We start from the raw sequence: 18,327 nt of genomic DNA, 5'->3' as shown, positions 1-18,327 counted from the left end.
GTGAACAAGGGATTGTGGGTCTGGGACGTGAGGGGGTAGGTGGTTTTGAGGAGAGTTTACAGAAACAGAAGAAAAATTCATGGCATGATACTCATCAGGCCCCAAGTTTATAATTCGTTGGGGCCGCGTTAAAACACCCGCGTCGTGTCCGGATGGGGAGCCGCTAGCACCCTATAGGTTCTGGGGCACATTTCCGGCCGTGCAAGGCAGTGGTTCGTACAAAGATACATTGGCCGCGTATCCGTAATGGTTGGGATCGGTAGGGTTCCCTTGAAATGCAGGATCTTCGAGCATGCGCGGATTCAGGGTGCCAGTCACGGGTTCCTCTTCAGGCAGCCAGCAAACGGTATGGTATGCCTCGTCAGAAACACCCCCGCTCATATCCGGGGAAGATGATAAATCCCCATAGTCGTATCCCTCCTCCCAGACCACCTCTCTTGCACCCAACGACAAGGCGGGATCATAAGCGCCAGGTTTGAAAGCGGGGTCCTTATTGACCATCTTGTTGTGCATAATGGATCCGATGCGCATGACCCTAGCAAGCTATTCGATATATATCAAACCCGATGTTTCCTTAGTAATGATTGCGGCGGAGACTCTCACCTAGATCTGACAAACACCCGCTAGGCGCACCTGGCTGAGCAGCGTGGTGTTGTGTTTCCCGCAGCTGCACGACAATGTGTTGGAGATCACAAGTGTGAGGCGACCAAGTCGGTGGCAAGGTGTGGAAGAAGGAGGAACATTCTGCAAGAAATCGTGCCTGTACATAAATAGTGGTTCCCCTACTTCACTTTGAGATAAGCATTAAGCAATCTGAATCTTCTCATTTCAACAGGTTATGAGCCCGGAAAGCTAAATCATACTTAAAAGCTGAGTCTCCTACCTAGTTATTTGCCTCTTACTCACAAGGACTTCACAGTCCCTTCCACTGCAGCGGAGACTCAAGGAGTCAAGAGCTTCCCGCTGATTCTACCAGCTTCCCGCTGGTTCTACCAGCCTCCCGCTCACTGATTTCACTACACTCTCGGATTTCACTACACTCTAGCTGATTCTACTACTTTCTAGCTGACTATACTAACCCCTCGGTCTGTCAATGCTCTCTTTGCCACCAGGTTTCTATCACCTTCTGTGTTGGCAGGCACTGGCCATAAGAAGCACGCCCTGGACTCGCTCTTGCGATTCAGTTCACGAAACAACATCAGCACATTACACTACTTCAATATGTCGGACGGCAAAGACTCGAATCTGAGCGGAAATCTTTCCGGAGTTGCCAAGCTTGAATCCTCTGAAGGCTGGATCAACTGGAACGAGGAAATCCGAGATCTACTGGCCCTGTCCGGTTATGACGATCTCCTGGAGAGAAAACGAGACCCACCGGCTCAAGGCAATCTCTCGGACGTCGACTTCGAAGAAAAGCTAGATGCTTGGCACAATAGACAAGCACGGGCGTGCGGAGCAATTCGATATCGGCTTGGTTTCCGTCCCAAACAGGAAGTCCAAGGTCTCAGCAACTTGGCGGACATCCTTAAAACGCTGGAGCAGCACTTCAAACCCAAGGGTAGCAGTGTATTCCACGACCTCCAGCAAAAGTTTGATCGGCTCACTCTTGACAACTGCGAAAGTGTATCCGACTTCTCTCGGCAATTATAGAAGACCCGAGACCAAATCCTTCAACTAGACGAAACTAGTCAGATTGGACAACCACAACTGATAGACAAGTTTCTCAATGGACTTGGACCCAAGTATCAAGTGTTCCTTACTGCATTTCTTCAGAGCCACAGCCTGCTACCCGAACGAAACCTCGAAGGCATCATCATCAAGGCAGCTACTACTATTGAAGAAGCTACTAGAGCTGCAGAGCAGGAGGAACATAGTCAGCGGATGCAACAACAAGACCAAGACCAAGACCAAGAGGCAATCAAGCACGCTGCTATGGTCGCTGCCATCAAGGAGCAAAATTTCACGACCTGTAGCTACTGCAAGAAGCTTGGGCATACCTCAGATGCCTGCTGGTTACTTCACCCAGAGCTCAAGAAACGCCTGAAGGATAAGCGATTTAGGAGAAAGCAGCGCCAAGATCATTCAAGAACCAACAACCGAACCAGAAATGCGGACCAGGACGAAGTTACAAATGCTCTTTCCATCCATGCGGAACCCGTCATACAGCTCATGGCATACCAGGGTCAAAGGTTGAGCGATTTACTCGAGCAAGTACACGTGTTGGATAGCGGAGCTTCGATGCATACCTTTTGCAAAAGGGAAAACTTCAGTACCCTTCACCCCTGGAGCGGCGGACAGACAGTTGGAATCGGCGAGACACAGATCACTCCTCAGTGTCTGGGAAACTATATCCTGCGGCTAAAGGGACTTGACGGTCCGCAACACCTGGCGCTGGACAACTCGGTATACTCCCCAGAAGGACGTGTCAACCTTGTTTCGATATCTGCCTTAACAAAGAAGGGCGCAAAAATCTCTTTCGACGATAACCAAGCCAGGGTGATACACAACAATCGAGTAATCCTGACAGCAACTGTACGATCAGGGATCTATGTTGTGGACCAACCAGACGAAGCAATCAACGCCGCCTTGACGTCACTTGTTATTAGCGACCCCGAACTTCAAATACCATCCACAACCCCTCTTTCGGCACAACCCCTCTTTCGGCAAGCAAAATAAAAAAGCCACCACCAAAAATCACCAACTTTACTTACATAGAACTTGACCAAATTGATAGAAATGCGTCAAAATCTTCGTTTCATAAATAACGAATAGGTTCATCTATTGTACCCTGGGCTTTTTGACAAGCCGCCCTGATCGCGTGGTGAGTTGGCGGATGGTTTCCTCTCTGACTTCGATGACAGAGCCAGCCTCCGATTCTGACTCCTGCTCGCTTGAACAGACCGATTCCAGTCCAACAGCCATATTTTGGGTCTCATCTTCTATTATAGCTTCTCCACCGGATAGGATCTCCCCAAGAGTCATAAAACGTTTGTTAGGATTCGGCACCGCCTTCCTCTTCTTCCCTCTTTTCAAGCGAGCCAATTCTTCCTCTAGGCTAGCAATCCTCAGCGTATGCGCCGCTATTGTCTGCTGTTGAGCCTCAAAGCCCTTGGCTATTACGTGGTACCGTCTCCGCGTCTTTGGTGTTTTGTTCAGCCCGAGATCACGAATTTGACGGCTCGTTTGTGGTGTATCGTCCGAGTCAAAATACGGCGCGGGTTCGGGGGTTGCTCTTGGGTTGCCCTTTGGCCTATCTTGTTGGATTTCTGGATGCCTCAGTGCCTTGGTACGTGAGATCGGCCAGTTCCCAGTAACTCTCCAGCCGGAGAGTATGTTCTTCTTAGTCATGCCAACTTGACGAGCCTTGGCGTAGATCCTGATGAAGTTGACCTTGTCCATTGGAGTGGAATCAGTCAATGAAGCGAACTTTTCCAACTCTCGTCGATATGCGGCCTTGGAGGCATTGAATACTCCATTGTCAAGTGGTTGGAGTCCATGAGAGCAGTGTGCTGGCAGATAGCAACAATAAACGTTGTTCAAAAAGCACGTGGCCATCCATTCATCCTTCCGTCGCTCAGTAGTGATCTTGAACCGAGGTAAACGAAGAACATACCGTTGCGTGGCTCCCATGACCATCTAAAATGATCAGTCTCGCATCAGAGTCGTCAGCTGGCATTGTCTGGGGTAGATAAACTCTTTCAAGCCATTCAACGCCAATGTGGTCGTCAGTCCATCCGTTAGGCGAAGTTATGTAATACCAGTCTGCTATCTTCTTAAATTCTTCAAGAAACCACTGTTTCTGCAGTTCTTTCCCCTTGAAGATTATGCCTGGAATCAAAGCGCGGCCGTCAGCAGTGATGGCTTCGATAAATGAAGTCCAATTCCGAGTTTGTGGTCCTTTGAGAAATGCCTTCCGCTTCGGGTCCGCGCTTCCAACAACCAGGCTATCCAGGCCTAAATAAAGAGAATTAGTCGGTCGAATTTCAAAGAATGGCAAGGAATGTAGGTATATGCTTGCCGAAACCAGTCATAATACCTCCTTCATCAACGTTGACGGTGTTTTCGGGCTTGATCCAGCCGTACTGGCCCTCCCTGATATCAAAGTACCAATGAACCGCTTTGGGTGTGAAAGAGTCGAACCTCTTGGCTTCTTGACGTCTACCCATCTTGGTCTTTAGATCTGCGCGGCGACTGATAAACTTGATCACCCAGTTGCGTCCTAAGTCGGGATGTTCGCCCTGCTGTCTCAACAGGCCCATGACACAGGCGCGAATCTGACTGTGGGACGGAGCGTAGCCCAAGGACTCCTGCCGGAGTATCCAGGCAGCCAATCTATCCTCTTGGTTCTTGGACAAGCGCCGATGAGGGTGGATCTGCTCTTTAACGGCCCCGCGGCCGTTAAGTCTGTCGACTAGAGTACTTCGAGGCACTCCCCGTCTCTGAGGGGCTTGAGGAGGTGAAACGCCATCATCAGTAACATCCAAGATAGCCTTTGCCATGTTTTCCTCTGTATATTTCCATCGAGGTCTCGACCTAGGCATTTTCTCGTCGTTGTCGCAGATAAAGGTCAAAAAACACGGGAAAGAGCGGTGAGGAGTTTGATGATTAAACCAACAGTATTTCCATAACACAGCATGCATAGATCACATACCCCGCACAGCCTAAGAGAGCTAAAGTCGTTAACTCCAATCATTTCTATAATCAATAGAGGCATTATCTCCTAAGTAGCTATTTACTTTGGCCAATTCTGGTATAAGTGAAGTTGGTGAGTTTTGGTGAAGCTTTTTTTATTTTGCTTGCCGAAAGAGGGGTTGTGCCGAAAGAGGGGTTGTGGATGGTATCACATGGATCACTCTACTATTCCCCATTCAGATATGAGCCCGCTTCCCTCTGTTGAGATGCATTTGATCGATAGGAGAATATCCCTGACATGTGTTCTCTGTAAGTTCGGCACCATTTCCTGCGGTCAATGCTGGTGCACGCGAGACAGCCTAGTGACCACACCCATTCTGGAGGACCTACTGATCCTTTTCCTTCATAGCATTGGGATCGCTGGACACGCTGTGGATCGATGCTGGGGAATACCTCGTCCCAGGAGCTGACCGACCGTCAGGCCCCTGCAGTACAGTATTCAGGGCACCGTGTCGGGTAGGGGGTCGCGTGTAGCACCATTCATGGCCTCGCGCGACGCGTCGCCGTCGCGACTCCTTGAAGGTAATACAGGTGAGGCTTGCTTTGCCTCATGTTTTCTTTTGGGTGGCAACGTCCTTACCTTATTAGGCCAAGCCAGACGTGCCTTGTAGGAGCTGGACCTTGCTGGTGATCTGATCTCCCACATTGGGTGTTGTGTGATAGGAGGTTGACTACCTGCTCACACTGATCGGAGAGGAGAGAAAGCGGAGGGTTCGTGGAAAAACCACAATGATGCTGCTCCTAGAGACCGAGTACAAACAGGAAAGTTTAAAAATGAAACTGAACTCGAGACCTACATGCCTCCTGGCATGTGAGACGGGTCAACATGAGCCCGATGCCGTGGTGGCGTACAGAAGTCAGGATTTGCTCCAATTCTGTATATTAGTTCTTCAACCTTGCACAATTCATCTTTCACATTGCTGCTCGTAATATTAATAACTTCAGACACCTCCTTTTCCCCTGACCATCCCCATCCTTCATCGTTGGGATATAGGTATTCCCTGCTGGCACTGCACACGGCAACTCACTTGACCGAATATGTGCGTACTCTATCGAGTCACCTACAACTGCACAAAGTAGACCATGCCGATGTTTCCATCGTCGACTGTGGCGAGTCTCAATGCCCCGTCAAGCTCGGAAAAGGGGTTGCGCACCGAGACAACAGACGGGAAATATGCATGGAGATGGATCATCCCATTGTAGACCCTCACCTCCCAAAACGAAAAAAGTAGCAGCGGCAAAATGAATGGGTCATGGGGCATCGCCTCCTCATCGACACCGCACAGCAAGCGCGTATGACAGCTCGGCCAACAACTTCGTCTTCAACTAGAGCGGTGTGTTCATGCACGCCGTCGACGCATCAGGCTACGGCAAACCCCAGCCTCCGAGGATTGTCAAGGCGTCATCTTCACAATGTCCGCCGGCCAACACCAAGTTCTGTCCTTGTGGCTGCATCCGAAACCGCCAGTCATCAACACCACCAGGGACGATTTCCGACCCACCACACCAGCCTCAACGCAAGTCACTGCAGGGCTGTATTCTCTGTATTCAGCAGCATCCCGTTCCGGAAGAACTAATGTCGTGAGTGTCAAGGGCTTTGTCTGACTGGATGGCGTTTGGAGATAAGGAGGGGCCTGGGGGCTTGAAAGTGTATTGTTTACCGACGCCATTATGCTTCGGTGGTCTTGAAGGGCCTTGCCAATAGTGATGGAATTACCTCATATCTCATACTTTGACCAATGGACCTTGGTTATCTCATGCTTGTTTGTCTTATCTGGGCTTCGTGAAGTTGTGGATGTACTGCCTGCTCTGCAGATCCTTGGCATTCGCAGCCTCCTTTTTTTTTTATGTGTATTTACTCTCTTCGTTCCCCAGACGGTACCGGACTTTGTGTGTTCTTGTCTCTCTGATTTAGCTACCACTGTTTGAGACTTTTGGCGGTTGACTGCTGAGCTGCTCGAGGCCTCCATATCTCCCCTTTCTGTTCTAGACTGAAGCTATTCTACAGCTAGCACTCCAAGGAACCTCCGACTAGCACCATGACTCCACCATCACCGGAAAATACCGACTTCGTGAATGCCATCAAGAGTGAGCTTTTAATTCCATACTTGATCGAGAAACAGGAGGCAGAACCAGTGCTGATTGTCGTTTGTTTAGACGTGGCCGCGATCGCCTTCGAGGAAGAGTCGGGGTTTTCTATCGAGTATACCGACGACAATGACGATGGAAACAACGATAACGAAGTCATCCCAAAGAAAATTGTCGTCTCTCTCCAGTCGTCTGGGTCGTCTGAGCTTCTCCGGGTTGAGGCCGAAAACAAACTAGGCGGCCTACTTGATTTGACGGTTAAAATTTGTGATGCGGCCATCAAACGCGGACTTCGCTCTTCGCCATCGGAGAAAGACATCTACGGTAAGTACTTTTATTTTCTATCTAGCCAAGCAAAAAGTATCACACTGAGCGTGATTAGCATGTGCCAAAGTCGCATTGTCGCGAACTGGCCCATTTTCTATACACTACAAGCATGCCGATTCTTTATCAACCACATACGCTTCTCTCGCCGTTATTAAGACTGGGATTCTTATCATAGCGAAAGGAGAGAGCAAGGAGAAAAGCTCTTTTGCCCTCCTAAAAGTGGTTTGCGAAAGGGGGTTGAGCTCTCGTCGAATGAGACCAAATTGAGTTAGATAAGAAGGACAGATGGCTCCATGTACTATGCAAAAGAATCACTGTTTTATGTGTGTGTGTTCTGTACGAAACCGTTGCAACATCTGGGATAATTTCACCCTGTCATCTTCATGTGGTGATGTGGACTGCGCCGGGGTTGAGTCCGGTGCGGGGCCGATATCCCGATCACTTAGACTATATGGACAGGCTGGAATGGAAGCATAGTGGAAAGAATTGACCGGAGTTCGGATAAAGGCATCCAGGGAAAGTGGAGGTGTCTTGGGATGTGGTGGATGGAAATAACCGTGCCTCGGCCACCAGGCTATCCTCTACATGACGAGCGTGGGTTCAAAGCGCAGCATCTGTTGATAACAGAACTTGGCGTCAAGCTGACCTCCTATGGCTTACATTCCAAGTGTTCTCCGCGAGATCAGGCTCGGCAGATGGGCCGGTCTCCTGGCCCCATTATGTAACGCCCAGGAGTCAAAAAGCGGCAGGCTCCTTGTCTTCCCGCATGTCGACCCAACACGATTTTCCTCCTCGATTCCCACTCTGATCTCTCAGTTCCTGCACTGTCTCCCCGAGCACGTTCGAGTCTCTTCGTCGATCTACACTCTCGCCCTCCTTTCTCCCGTCGACTCCTGCCCTTCCCGAGCACCCTGCGATAGTATACCACATCAAGCAGACAATGGCAGATCCTGGCTTTGACGGAGTGGAAAGACACAGCCCACCCCTTACAGCTGTTCGCCCCAAAATCGAGCCTTCCTCAAGTCCGCCCCCAGACATTCCTCCACGTACACACATATCTTCAACGACCAACAACCACGAGGATGACGGGACTCAGAACACTTGCGGCGATGCAACCCTGATAGAGTCCCTTACGGGTGGTAACACCGAGATGATACAGTCTGCTGTTAAAAATGGCCTGCCCCCAGACCAAGGCGACAAGGACCTGATGAAGGATGTGACCTTGCATGGCAATCAAGCTCCCGAGAATCCTACACGGAAAAGGATTTACAGGACTGCATTTGGGGCTCTGGAACAAGGCAATGGCCAAACCCTCCCTCCAGCCCAGCGAAGAGTTGCAGGTGACGGCCATCCCAATGGGGGGTTGTTAACAAACTCTTCGAAAGGGTTTCCCGAGGTTTTCTACACAGATGATACGTCTCCCTAGAAGAGGCCTCTTGAGTTACGCGGGCTGTTCATGTCATTTCCCTTGATGTATAATCATCGACGTGGTTACGGAAAAGTGTCTCTAGTTGATGATTATGGTCATGGTCGTCGCAATTATTGATCCTGCACATGGAACACGGTTTGACGGGAATATTACGAATGGCGGACCCATTACATAGTGTCTGTCAATGAACGAGTTCCGCTGGAGCTTTAGTGACAGCCTGACTTGTGTCAAAACTTCATTGTTGAATTGGTGTGCATGGGTTGCGACTCAGCAAAGTGACTTCAAACTGACTGCTTCTGAATTGGGTTTGCTGCATTCACGCTTGGTGGACCACGCTTGGCGGATCTACGGAGAAGAAGCCGAGTTGGTGGCCCCAAATGACACGGGCAGAGGCGAAGTAAGTGTCATGAGCGGCGGTCGCTTGAGACGGAGCCATGTATTGGCGTGGACGGCGTCGAGTGGCTGGCTGATCACCACTCAGCCCACCCAGGGAACCTCCTCGGATACCACCGCGTGTGAGATCGGTCGAGCCAGGGATGATCGTAACAATTACAGTCAAATCAACCAGCGGATGAGAGGCAGAATGTGGCGCTTTTGGGAGACACCAACCGATAACCTTGAGGTCGTAGATAGCCTCAGCTACTCGTCCGTCCTTGCAACCGGAATAAAGTCGGTATCCTGTCTTGGTTGGCCCGATGGAATCGGCAGATGCCATTGTTAGCTGCTTAATATCCAGAGCAATCATTGGTTGGACGTGGGTTGAGACAGGGATGCCTTCCAAACAACAGGCCCGATTCTGTTCACCACTCGCACAATAGCGCCCACCAGTACGAGAATTTAACGCGTTGGCGCTCACTTCCGAGGGATCCAGGGCATGGCTCCAGGACTGGGCCTCGGCTGGAATCCAGGGCATGGCCGGGAAGCAGCAGAAGCAAAGAGTCCCCCATGGTGAGACATGCTACCTGCAAAGCACTCCAGCAAGTCGAGGACCGTTCGCTCTAACCACATTTCATCTCGATTTCTTGGCTCACTGGAGAAAAGAGTCAACATGAAATGAAGTTGGAGGGTGTGTGCGTATGGAGCTGTTGGTCATCTGGCACCCCAGGATAATGCCCATATAAGTGCGGCTGCTGCCTTGCGGTTTTCAAATGCGGTCGCCTTGTCTTCGTCACCATTGAACCCCACGATGACTTCATCAAGCTCCTGTCTCTTTCGGTTTATGTCGCAATCACGACATGGCTCTTTTGCCAAAGCCTCCCCCAGAAGTGGTTCCTCAGCTCCGCCCAAGCCAACACCATCAGGACAGCATATTGAGCATACTTCAAGCTTGCTCACAGGGATTTGTCCCTGCGCTGATGGCATTAAATGCACACAGAATGGGTGGCGCGGCAGATCCACCGAGCTGGACAAGATTCACGGTAAGCATCTCCTTGTTTTGCGAACCACTTTCTAAGCCCCTGTTCATCCCATCGTATCTAGACTAGCATAACGACAGGGGCGGCAAGGACCATGCCTCAACTGGGCGGGAGCAAGGGGTAGAGGGGTCAACACATCAGATATACAGTACCTACCAAGGAATGTGGAGTGGATCGGCCAGGCGGATGTTGAATGTGACAGCTTTATCTGGACTCGCATGTTGGCAAAGGTGATTCGACTCCACCCATCTTCACAAAAGTGTCTCGACCCTGTATGCCCGCGCTTGCCGATCCCGATCTCAAATCACACCCACACTTCGGAGGTGATTGCGGTCCGTTGACGCCGGACTCGGCGTGAAACATGAATAAAATGGGAGGGCGGTCCCGGCAAGGTGACCAGCCATACAGAGACACACGTCCCCCTCAAGGCCAGAGTCTGTGCGTACACACACAAGGTAAGTAACCAGGTAGCCTCCTTGCTGTTGAGGCATTGTTGGTTTCCACAACCACCACGCATGGCACAACAGGGCCCAGTCTTGGCCAAGAATGGCATCTCTTCCCTGTAAATTAAGTTAAAGAATACTTGTGTTAGAGCCTTCACGTCGAGCTTGTAGAGGTGCTCCTTGTCAAGCCTTTCCGAATGTTGATTGGCATTGGTTAATCGAGTCCCACCAGCCTTTGATAAGACCACGCGCTCGGTGCAAGCCAACCTTCGTTGTAAAATATTCCAACTCCTGCCTCACCTACGATTACTCTTTGCCTTTGCTTTCATGTCGTCTCTGAGGTTTCGTTACACTTTGTCTTGTGACGGTCAGTCACTAGATGGCTTTGCCTATTTCAGCAATGGTCAAGTCCTTCCCAAACCCCGTAACACGGCACGGTGTCAGATTCTTGAACACTTGGAGAAGACCAAGCTCTGGGGCATCCAGGAAGATGCCCAGGGAGTATATCATCGTTCATTGACATTGGCCGGACGTGATGGTCACTTGTATGTTGCATTGAATATCCATTTGCTAGACGCCCCTAATTGCCCATAGGCGATTGCAATTCTTTCCCGAAGAGTCACCCGTCAGTAGCGCGCCAGGGACAGCCGAAGTACAGGATCCAGGCGGTCTCATCGGATCTGTAACCAATATCAAAGAGCCGTACGCGACGCCAGATCCGCCAGATCCGCCAGATCAGTACTCTCACCTACCGCCCGAGTAGCTATCGAGGCCCAACACTCGCCCTGTTCTCGCTTCTGGAGGGGATGTATCGTCAACCAATGATACTCATCAAAACGGCGATGAGGAGGCCTCAACCTGCGAATTACCAGCGACCAGCAATACCCTTCAGGGCGTTGAGAAGGAGCCCTCGGCCCTAAAGGCTCTACCAAGGGCCCAGAGAGGCCCAACATCCATACTATCCCAAACTCAGAGCACAAAAGGGAAGAGAAAACCTTACGCCGCCGTTGAAGGCTCTTGCTGGCCCTGTAAGAAACGCAAAAGGAGATGCAACCTTACGAAACCTACCTGCAAGCAGTGTGCTAGAAAAGGCATCTCCTGTGATTACAATGCTGTTTTACTCAGATGGGATTCCATGTCTGCCCAACACCTCACTGTAGGGTCGAGATAGAAGGGGTCTAGTCGGAGTGCACGCGCGATGGAGATGGTCAAGTATGTCAAGGCTAGTTTTTAATTTACATCTGTTGCATCATCTTCCAGCTCAATGTTATCCTCTCCTATCTTGGTAAAAATAACCTTACACCATGATCATCGCTTCGGGGCCTCAGGCGCATCATCGGCTTCTTGATTCGTAGAGCTTCATTCAGAGGACCGGAACGACTCCTGCGATATTCAGTTTCTGGTTTAACTAGATGGTCATAGGACTTATCGAGGAGCAATCCGCCTTGCGTTCAAGACCGAGCGAGGCCGAAGACCCCGAGAGATACGGAGTTGGTCGGTATAGGGAACCTTCTCGGATACCACCGCCTGTGAGATCAGTTGAGCCGGGCGTGATCTCAGAGGATAGTGTGTGGGCTTGGACCCCACTCGGCCTTGTTTTCTCAGCCCTGTTTGCATTGCTTCTCGGTTGCCGCAATTTTCAGCTGCCACTCACCGGCAAGACAGGAATGGAACTCGCTGGTCAAGAAGTTTTGATCAGAGCTTGGACCCCAAAAGACTCCGAGCCCTTGAGAGCCAGACAGATGTTGGAGCCGTTGTTCAGCGCGAGCGCCCGCCTGGATACACACACACGCCCACACCCCTCCTTCTCTTCTCGCGACCCTGACCAGTGAATCAGTTGGGCTTGGTTGCGTATAATAGGCCAGCGGCACCCTGTTTGTAAACTCATTTGTGCTCTTTCACTTCGACTACTACCTCGCCTAGCCATCGATTCCCTGCCTCACCACCCCCCCGACCATCGATCATCGCGACTACTCCAACCGAGTGGACTTTATCCCAACGACCCCGCGGTGACCCCTCCAGTATCACCCAACCAGAGATATTCGCTCAACGATCCCTCCCAGCCGCGCCGTTCTCTCGCCGGAGTCTCCAGCGACAGGTACCGGCCTGCGTCCCTTGCTTCATCGTCTCCTTCAGCAGCAGTGCGAGGGGTGGGGGGCTCGGGCAACTACAGCAGCTGCTATCCTGAACCCAGCGCACCCTTCTCGACGGCAAACATGCCTGGGACAGCCATGGCTTACGGGCCTGAGTACTGCCAGGACTCGCGCCAGCAGCCTCAGAGCTTTGGCGGTTACAACACAGCTGCGACTATGATGTACAACGTCGCCCAGCCTGGGGTGCAAAACCCCGTCTACGATGCGCAGCAATTTGGATCACGGCAACCTGCAGCTATGCAGATGATGACGCCGGATGTCGCTTCGACATACTTCGGATCCGAGACGGGAAGCACAGGCGGTCCGGGCCTGCAACAGTCGGCGCAGGGCTCAAGCGGATCAGCAAACGTGTACCAGCAGAGCAATGCCATGAATGATGCAAGCGACATGTCGAGCGTGGGCGCAATGCCCCAGGCGACTGCGAGCGCCGATGTTTCCATGGCAGAAGATCACGAGTACCCAGATGGCGCACTAGAGGAGAGATGGGTCAACTACCAGACACAATTGGGCACCATATTCCAAGAGATCATGAATGGATCTCTAGAAAGCGCATCTGAGACATTGCTGAGCGTCACCAGCTGGCTGTTGCCTCAGGTGGCAGATCTTGGTATGTGTTGTCGCAAACCCCAAGAGCATGGGTGGGAGCAGAGCATCAGGGCAGGACGACATGGCTGACCAAGACTGCAGGCCTCAATTTAGACGATCCAAACCTCCACACCGATCGAATCAAGTTATGGGACGACTTTAACCACGCCTGGTTAGGCCTAGGCCAGCGCCAGATGGAGTTGATGACTTCATCCCAGCCATCGAGATCGCAGAGCCTCATGTCAAAGGCCATGATTAAGAAGATGGGCAACGAATTAATACGTTTATGCGACGGGATCGAGCGCCACGGACTCGTCGACTACCAATACGGGGTGTGGGAGGAACAGATAATTGCCGGTATGCCCAAGACTCTCCTGACCAAGGCTCGACCTCGTGATGGCTAATAGAAGCGCATAGTTCTCGAAGACTGTCTGGACCTCTACGAAGCCTCAGAAGAAGCCAGCGGGAGCGGCGGAGCTCGATAAAGATTCAAGCCGTCCGTCTAGCACAGACTGTGACTGGCGGCACCCTCTTGACATGACACGGGTAGTGTTTTGTCACTCGATTCGACAAAGAGATGTGACTCTTGTAATCAGGGCGCGGGGGTTGGCGGCTGTATTGCGCCACGGCACTTCGGACCAACCGCCTCGATATTGACGCCTGTTTCCCCCTTTGGCCGCTGACACTTTGGACGCGCAACTACGCATCCATCCCACCTACTTGCTTGTGCTTTGGCGGCTGGTCCGGATGGCGGGGTGGAGGGATGGAGTTTGAGAAGGGGACCTGCCCTCCTCCTTCGGTATTGTTGCTTTTCTCTTGAGTTTTTTCTTTTCTCGGTTGGGTTTACCTTTTCCCTTTGGATTTTTTGTCCCTCTTACAATGGGGGTTTTTTTTGTACGTCCTGGGGCTCCGTTTCATCTCGGATCTCAAGTTACGGAGCTACCCCTGGCCATTGGGGTTTGCCGTATTTGACAGGCGCAACCGATCACCACCGACTCACAGAAATGCTATCGTCAACTTCTTCGCCGCTGAAATACAGCTTTTTAGAAACTGAGCCCTCATTCGAGCATTTAACCGTAAAACCTTCTAAGAAATGATAGATAACCCTTTTCGGTTTCCGCAAGTGCAGGGCGGCATTCTTCTCGCCGAGGCTAGACATGGCAATCTCTAGGATTACCTAGATGATGATCGAGTTGTTCCTCCTCCCCAGCGTCAGGCTTTATGTCGCCAACTCCAGTCTCAAGAGCGGCGATGAATTTCTGTAACCCTGTGTAGCCATAAGGATTGGTTTAGTTCGGCATCTCTGAGGACTCTGTCTTTCCAGGGGTCAAGTCCCCGGAAAGTGCATGAGAGGAGACCATGAGGATCATCCGTGCCGAGAAGCTGCGTAGGTGTGATCCTGACTGCTGTGACTACCTACCTTCGGTTTGTTTATTACCATTGTAAGCCAGGCTGCAGCCCCGGTCGAAAGGGCCGTGACGGGCGAGGGCTGTCGCTACGGAGGAACCGATGGATTGCATGAGTTTTGGGCGCTGCCAAGCGCAAGTAGGGCGAAGCGAAGACAAATTAGCACACTGGTCATCTCATTTCAAGCTAGTCATGTATCCTCCACCTGACCACTGCCTTTGTTGTTTAGTTGTTCCCACGTCGTCCCTGATACCGTGCTCCCTCGTCGGACCTACCTAATATAAATTCAGTCCTCTCGCCCTCTCAATTTCCCACAAATCACTCCCAATATCGACCCAAACCCTCATTCATACCCCAAAACAGTCTCAACCCATCCTCAGCGCCCTGACGATTGGCCATGTGCAAAACCTTCCAGTACGTGACTTACTGCGACGTCTGCGGAGACATCGTTCCCGATGAAAACATCCCCGACGAAGTGAAGGATTTGAGAGAGAAAAGACGCCGCTGCCCAGAGGCACAACAAGAACAGGCTTACATGGCCGATGTGCACGAAATCTACTGTGATCATTTGAAAGAAATTACAAGATCCTCCACCTTCTCATGCGAAAACTGCATTGGCCATTCTGAGGTGAGTTCGAAGAAGAGATTGTTACTGCTCATAGGTTGCTGACTATGGTGCCACAAAGCCGGACCGATCCTGGAGATTCTACCTAATTGTCATAGCGGTAGCAAAGTAGGAATGGGTTGACGATGACTGAATCTTGAGAAGAAGGGTTAAACGATGGGTCATTCTTTATTGCAGGCCGTTTGGCCAAGTCGAAAGGAGTAATTAGGATTTCAAGCCGATAATACTACGCCTATCTTTTTATCGAAACCCCAAAAAAAATCCGCCAAGACAACCCCATTATCTAGCGCGTACCCTTCATTGCACGATTACGATAGTCTGTTGTTCCGGTGCAGAACGCACATACTCTACCATTAACACGACGATTCTAAAGCGACAATGGAAAGACTTCTGGGAGGGTAGGAACCAAGCCGAGCCGATCATTTACAGTCGCGGAAGACAGCACGCTAGAGAAGTCACTTAGGCTCGCTTCACTGCAGTTGATGACTTTTGGATGACGGCCCATGGATCGATACGATCACTTATTTGCGCGGATAGAGGTGCGCTTCGGCGGTCGAAGGATGGTGATGATGATGATGATGATGATGATATATTTATCGTCCTACAGGGTAATCCTGCCGACCGCCTTCAGGCGTAAAAGGACGTGCTAGGCTAGGGTCTAGGGTGTTGGGCGGCGCCCGGAAATTATCTTGATCCGTTGATCGCGTCGCGCGCCGGGGGCCCACGCGCTATATACAACGCGCTGTCCACTCCTTGCTGCTCGCACCCGCGATTTCCTTCTCGCATCTCCCCCAGTCTAACTAGCTTTTCAGCGGCCGAAGCCAGAGTTCTTTGGGGCCCATTCCCTGATCCGCAGGGTCCGTGGCGCGGAGTGAGACCGCGATTTTCAGTATTTACGTACTGGCTAGAGGCGTTCCGATTGTGCTCGACGCGGCCGCCGGTGCCGCTAGTTGAAGAAGGTGTTGAATGGTAGGGGCTCTTGCTCTAGCTAGCGCTTTTTCACAGTGTGCCGCTCGGTCGAATCGAATGAGAATATGTTGAACAAACGAAAGGCTTCCGGGGCCTCGGGCCTAGTGACGGGGGCAGATGTCCTGGGAAAACTTTGCCTTCTTTGCTAGGCCCGTGAAGGTCTCGAAATCCTTCCCAATGGCCCTGTGGATGCTCGCTAGCATCGTGGGTCGAGCCTGGAGCTTAGGCCGCGTCACCTTCCGGCAGTAGAAGATATGGTGCGGGTTCTTCCGGCGCCCGCAGGAGCAGTTGGCACCTGCGTCCTGGTGGTTGAACCTTTCATGGTACTCCGCGAAGTCCCCGTGCCCTGTCCTCGCTGCTAGAAGGTGATGAAGGGTTGCCCTAGGGAGTGCCAGCTCCTTCGGGCATCCCAGCGCTGCCTTGAGCTCCAGGGGTTGGTATGCCTCTGGCATTTCGTTGTTCCACCACTGCTGGAAGTCCGTTCTGGACTGGGCTTTCGAGGTGGCTTTGACGTTGGCGAGGGTGGGAGGTTCATCCCTCGGGGAGCTGCTGCAGCCGAGCTTGGCGTATGCGTCGGCGGCTTCATTCCCCTCGATTCCCATGTGGCCAGGGCTCCAGCGTATGTCAACCCCCCCATGCTCCTTTGCTAACCTCTGGAAGTCCAGGAAAGCTTTTTGGGAGGATTCGCTGGGCCTCCCTAGGAGTCCCCTGATCACGGCTGTGTTGTCGAGGCACGAGTGGATAGGCACCCGGTGGGTGGTAAAGTGAAGGGCGCGCTGTAGGCCCTCGATGGCCGCGACTGCCTCTGCGTCGAAGACTTCGGCTGACCTGAGTCCTCCGTAGCCTGCCGCAACTTCTTTGCCGTCTCTCCAAATCGAGTACCCGTAACCGACGCCGTCTTCCGTTTTGGACCCGTCTGAAAAGACCGTCAGGTCCTTCTGTGGGAGGAAGAGGAACCAGTTTTCGAAGGCCTCCTTGGCTTCGCGCTTGGAGGGGGTCTCGAAGGTAGCCGGAGGAATCGGCGGGGTGAGTTCGGGGCGAGGCGCCTTGGGCAGGAGGGCCCAAGTGCGCTGGAGCCTGGTGGGCTTGTTGGAGGCCGGGTTGGCCAGCCTGGCCGCCAGAGGGTGCAGGGGATCCAGTGACTGAAGTCTGGCGGCGAAGCGTCGGCGGGAGCTCTCAAGCAGCTGGGTGATGGGCGGCAGGCCGCTTTCCCTGTGAAGGGCAGCGAGAGGGGTGGTCTTCCAGGCAGGAATAGCGGCGCGGATAGCTTTGAGGTAAACTCGGTTCATGCGGTCAGCAAGGTGTCCCGTACTTGTGCTTTTCCCTTGGTTTGTAAAGCCAGGGAACCACGCTTCTAATCCGTAAAGGAGCATGGGTTCGACGCAGGCCTTGACCGCCTGCCGGGCATAGGCTGGGGGCGGGCCGTATGATGAGCCTGTGATGCTCTTCAGGATGCTTGCCACTGTGCCGGCAGTCGATGCCCACTTCGTGACGTGGGCCTTGAAGGTGAGCTTGCGATCCAGCCAAAGCCCAAGCCAGCGCAGGGCTTCCTTGGGTTGTATGAGGTGATCGCCGTGTCGGACGGGGGGGCTTATCGTGTTCTTCTTACGGGAGAAGTGCATGACCTCGGTCTTTTCGTAGTCGAAGGAGATGGCGTTATCCTGGCCCCAGGCGATTAGAGCTTGGATATCATTCTCGACCTGCTCAGTGGTCTCTTCTAGCGTGTTGCCGATGCGAAGCATCGCTGTGTCGTCAGCGTAGCCGAAGCGGTTGGCGGGCCAGAATTTCCCTCTGATGCGCTGCAGTATGAGTCCTGGGATTTGGAGGGTCCCGATGTTGCAGATGGGCTGGGTGTATAGCATGAAAAGGATTGGCGAGGCGGGGGAGCCCTGGGGCAGGCCGCAGTTGAGTGGTTTGGAAGGCGTAGTTGTCTCGCGGAGTCTGATCCGGGCGGATCTGCCGGTCATGAACGACTGCGCCCAGCGGGCGATCGGGGGGCGGCCAGCCTTGTTGGCGGAGCCTAAGGGTGAGTCGGTTGCGGAGGATGGCGTCGAAGGCCCCCTGCACGTCCATGGTGGCCACTGTGGCTACCTTGCCGGCGCTGAGGGCGGCCTCGATGTCGTGGATGAGGGCAGCCACGAGGTCCACTGCGGCGCGTTTTGGTAGTGCACCAAATTGCTGCGAGGAGAGCACC

At 52.4% G+C, this 18,327-nt stretch overlaps 5 protein-coding genes across 5 annotated transcripts; 2 read left to right on the top strand and 3 right to left on the bottom strand.

Moving 5' to 3' along the window:
- Positions 1 to 171: 171 nt before the first annotated feature.
- Positions 172 to 501, bottom strand: MRS44_013626 (uncharacterized protein; the record flags this gene model as incomplete). Its single annotated transcript, XM_065617093.1, has 1 exon — positions 172 to 501. The coding sequence occupies one exon, from the start codon at positions 499 to 501 to the stop codon at positions 172 to 174; it is 330 nt and encodes a 109-aa protein (XP_065473165.1).
- A 720-nt stretch (positions 502 to 1,221) lies between these two features.
- MRS44_013625 (uncharacterized protein) lies at positions 1,222 to 2,676 on the top strand (the record flags this gene model as incomplete). The annotated part of the gene is made up of 2 exons (XM_065617092.1): positions 1,222 to 1,621; positions 1,715 to 2,676. 2 exons carry the CDS (start codon positions 1,222 to 1,224, stop codon positions 2,674 to 2,676), a joined length of 1,362 nt encoding a protein of 453 aa, XP_065473164.1.
- A 4,055-nt stretch (positions 2,677 to 6,731) lies between these two features.
- Positions 6,732 to 8,533, top strand: MRS44_013624 (uncharacterized protein; the record flags this gene model as incomplete). The annotated part of the gene is made up of 2 exons (XM_065617091.1): positions 6,732 to 7,108; positions 7,924 to 8,533. 2 exons carry the CDS (start codon positions 6,732 to 6,734, stop codon positions 8,531 to 8,533), a joined length of 987 nt encoding a protein of 328 aa, XP_065473163.1.
- Positions 8,534 to 8,852: 319 nt separating this feature from the next.
- Positions 8,853 to 9,251, bottom strand: MRS44_013623 (uncharacterized protein; the record flags this gene model as incomplete). Its single annotated transcript, XM_065617090.1, has 1 exon — positions 8,853 to 9,251. One exon carries the CDS (start codon positions 9,249 to 9,251, stop codon positions 8,853 to 8,855), a length of 399 nt encoding a protein of 132 aa, XP_065473162.1.
- A 6,983-nt stretch (positions 9,252 to 16,234) lies between these two features.
- Positions 16,235 to 18,100, bottom strand: MRS44_013622 (uncharacterized protein; the record flags this gene model as incomplete). The annotated part of the gene is made up of 1 exon (XM_065617089.1): positions 16,235 to 18,100. One exon carries the CDS (start codon positions 18,098 to 18,100, stop codon positions 16,235 to 16,237), a length of 1,866 nt encoding a protein of 621 aa, XP_065473161.1.
- Between the last annotated feature and the right edge of the window lie 227 nt (positions 18,101 to 18,327).

The sequence above is a fragment of the Fusarium solani genome, assembly GCF_023522795.1.
Source record: "Fusarium solani strain SB1 chromosome Unknown bctg00000009, whole genome shotgun sequence".
In the NCBI taxonomy this organism is placed as follows: Eukaryota; Fungi; Ascomycota; class Sordariomycetes; order Hypocreales; family Nectriaceae; genus Fusarium; species Fusarium solani.
Note: the sequence above shows the minus strand (reverse complement) of the source record. Positions and strands in the feature narration are given on the sequence as shown.